Here is a 1,679-nt window from a genome sequence, read left to right on the forward strand (position 1 = left end):
TGCGATGTGGCATTGACTCTCATTCCTATTATGATTAATGCAAAACATAACAGAAAAAAAAATCCAACCCACCATTATTTCTACAGACTGGTCATTCCATAGAAGAGCCCCTTACACGTAAAAGTTTTTAAACAAACTACATCTGACAATTGTGCCCGGATATAACGCAATTTCTTCGTCAAACTGAACATGGAAACAATAATCGGGTAAAAGAATATCCTGCTGAACTGAAATCAATTTTTCTAGATTGATCCAAGTTGTTTTCATTCTGATAAGGCATTCAGAAGAACAGCATTTTAAAAAGCTCTTATTGTCTGAAAGAACAAATTATAACCTGGAATTGTATATCACACATGCCATTAAATTGCTCAATACTACAAGCTTTGAGAGTGCAAGACTGTGACCCTGTCAGACACTGCCAAAACTGTTCATAATCTTTCATTCCGCAAATAATTTCACTGCTTAAAATTTCCATCTTATGAATGCCTCTTGCTGTATGAGGGGGCAGGATGCACCCTGGACAGGTCACCAGGCCCACACAGGGCCAATACAGAGAGGCAGACAACCATACACACTCACACTCGCACCTATGGCCAGTATAGAATCATGCATGTCTTTGGACTGTGGGACAAAGCTGAAACACTGGGTGAAAATCCACGCAGACACAGAGAAACCATACAAACTCAGCACAGAAAGGCCACAGCTGAGAGCCTTAGAATAACATCTGAAAGAAAATCTAACTAAAAGTGTCAATCTCTCCTACCTTTGGAGATCTATGAAGCTTGTGCAAAGATCAATGAACTCACATGAACAAATCTAAAGATATATGATAGTATGAACAGTAAACAATATAGAGGGGTAGGGGTGTGTGTGTGTGTGTGTGTGTGTGTGTGTGTGTGTGTGTGTGTGTGTGTGCGTGTGTGTGTGTGTGAACTATACCAGATTGTTACTGCAAGATGAGGAACACTGTCTTCAAAAACAAATTAGAATTTTCAACTGTAATCTAAAACGTTTAACTGATTTAAAAAAACAAAACACAAAGCTTTCTCCTCCAAATAAATCACAAGAGCAACCACTGGGTTCAGCACCAAGGACAGAGTCACATACAACAAGCTGCAGTTCTACTCAACAGACGAAGGCAGAAACAATGATGCCAGAGTAACTGATGAACCAGTTTTAAAGAAAACACAGAAAAAAAGTTAAACTACCTCTACTGAAGAGAAGAACGAAACTGAACAATGTGCATTCGATGGCTTTAGAATTTTTCTATGAACTCTTCATTCAACAGAAAAGAATAGCTATGCATTCGAGAATGCGTTATCACTGAGTGACTTCAATTTATTCATATACATATATCACATCTAAATTGGTCGTTAGAAACGACAAAACCACAAGAAAGAAAAACACGAATTGATTCATTTCAGATATTGTCTGGATCATTAGGTTGAAAATAATTCAAGCAATGCAGTGACAAACATTCCTACCTCAGGAGAACCGTCACAGTCTCCAAAAGCATCAACAAAGTCTGATGGACTTTTCCTCAGAGTCTGGTCTGCAGGCAGAGTGTTGTCATTGTAAGATGTCACAAACTTGAAGTCACTGGTCCGAGAACCTGTTGTCAGGTACGCGTCATAATTGTAAGTGCTGCGTAAAGTTCCTGTGCCGTGAGTAAGAAAGGT

At 39.0% G+C, this 1,679-nt stretch overlaps 1 protein-coding gene across 1 annotated transcript in view; it reads right to left on the reverse strand.

Moving 5' to 3' along the window:
• LOC103373956 (protocadherin beta-16-like) overlaps nucleotides 1-1,679 on the reverse strand; it is a 63,053-nt gene that overhangs the window by 12,696 nt on the left and 48,678 nt on the right. The window contains exons 6-7 of the mRNA XM_008303969.1: nucleotides 1,485-1,657; nucleotides 588-642 (exon numbers count right to left, since the gene is read on the reverse strand). Of these exons, the coding sequence (XP_008302191.1) occupies nucleotides 588-642; nucleotides 1,485-1,657 (228 nt within the window). The remainder of the gene's footprint in view (nucleotides 1-587; nucleotides 643-1,484; nucleotides 1,658-1,679) is intronic.

This window comes from Stegastes partitus, unplaced genomic scaffold (assembly GCF_000690725.1).
Source record: "Stegastes partitus isolate 25-593 unplaced genomic scaffold, Stegastes_partitus-1.0.2 Scaffold2105, whole genome shotgun sequence".
Taxonomy (NCBI): domain Eukaryota; kingdom Metazoa; phylum Chordata; class Actinopteri; family Pomacentridae; genus Stegastes; species Stegastes partitus.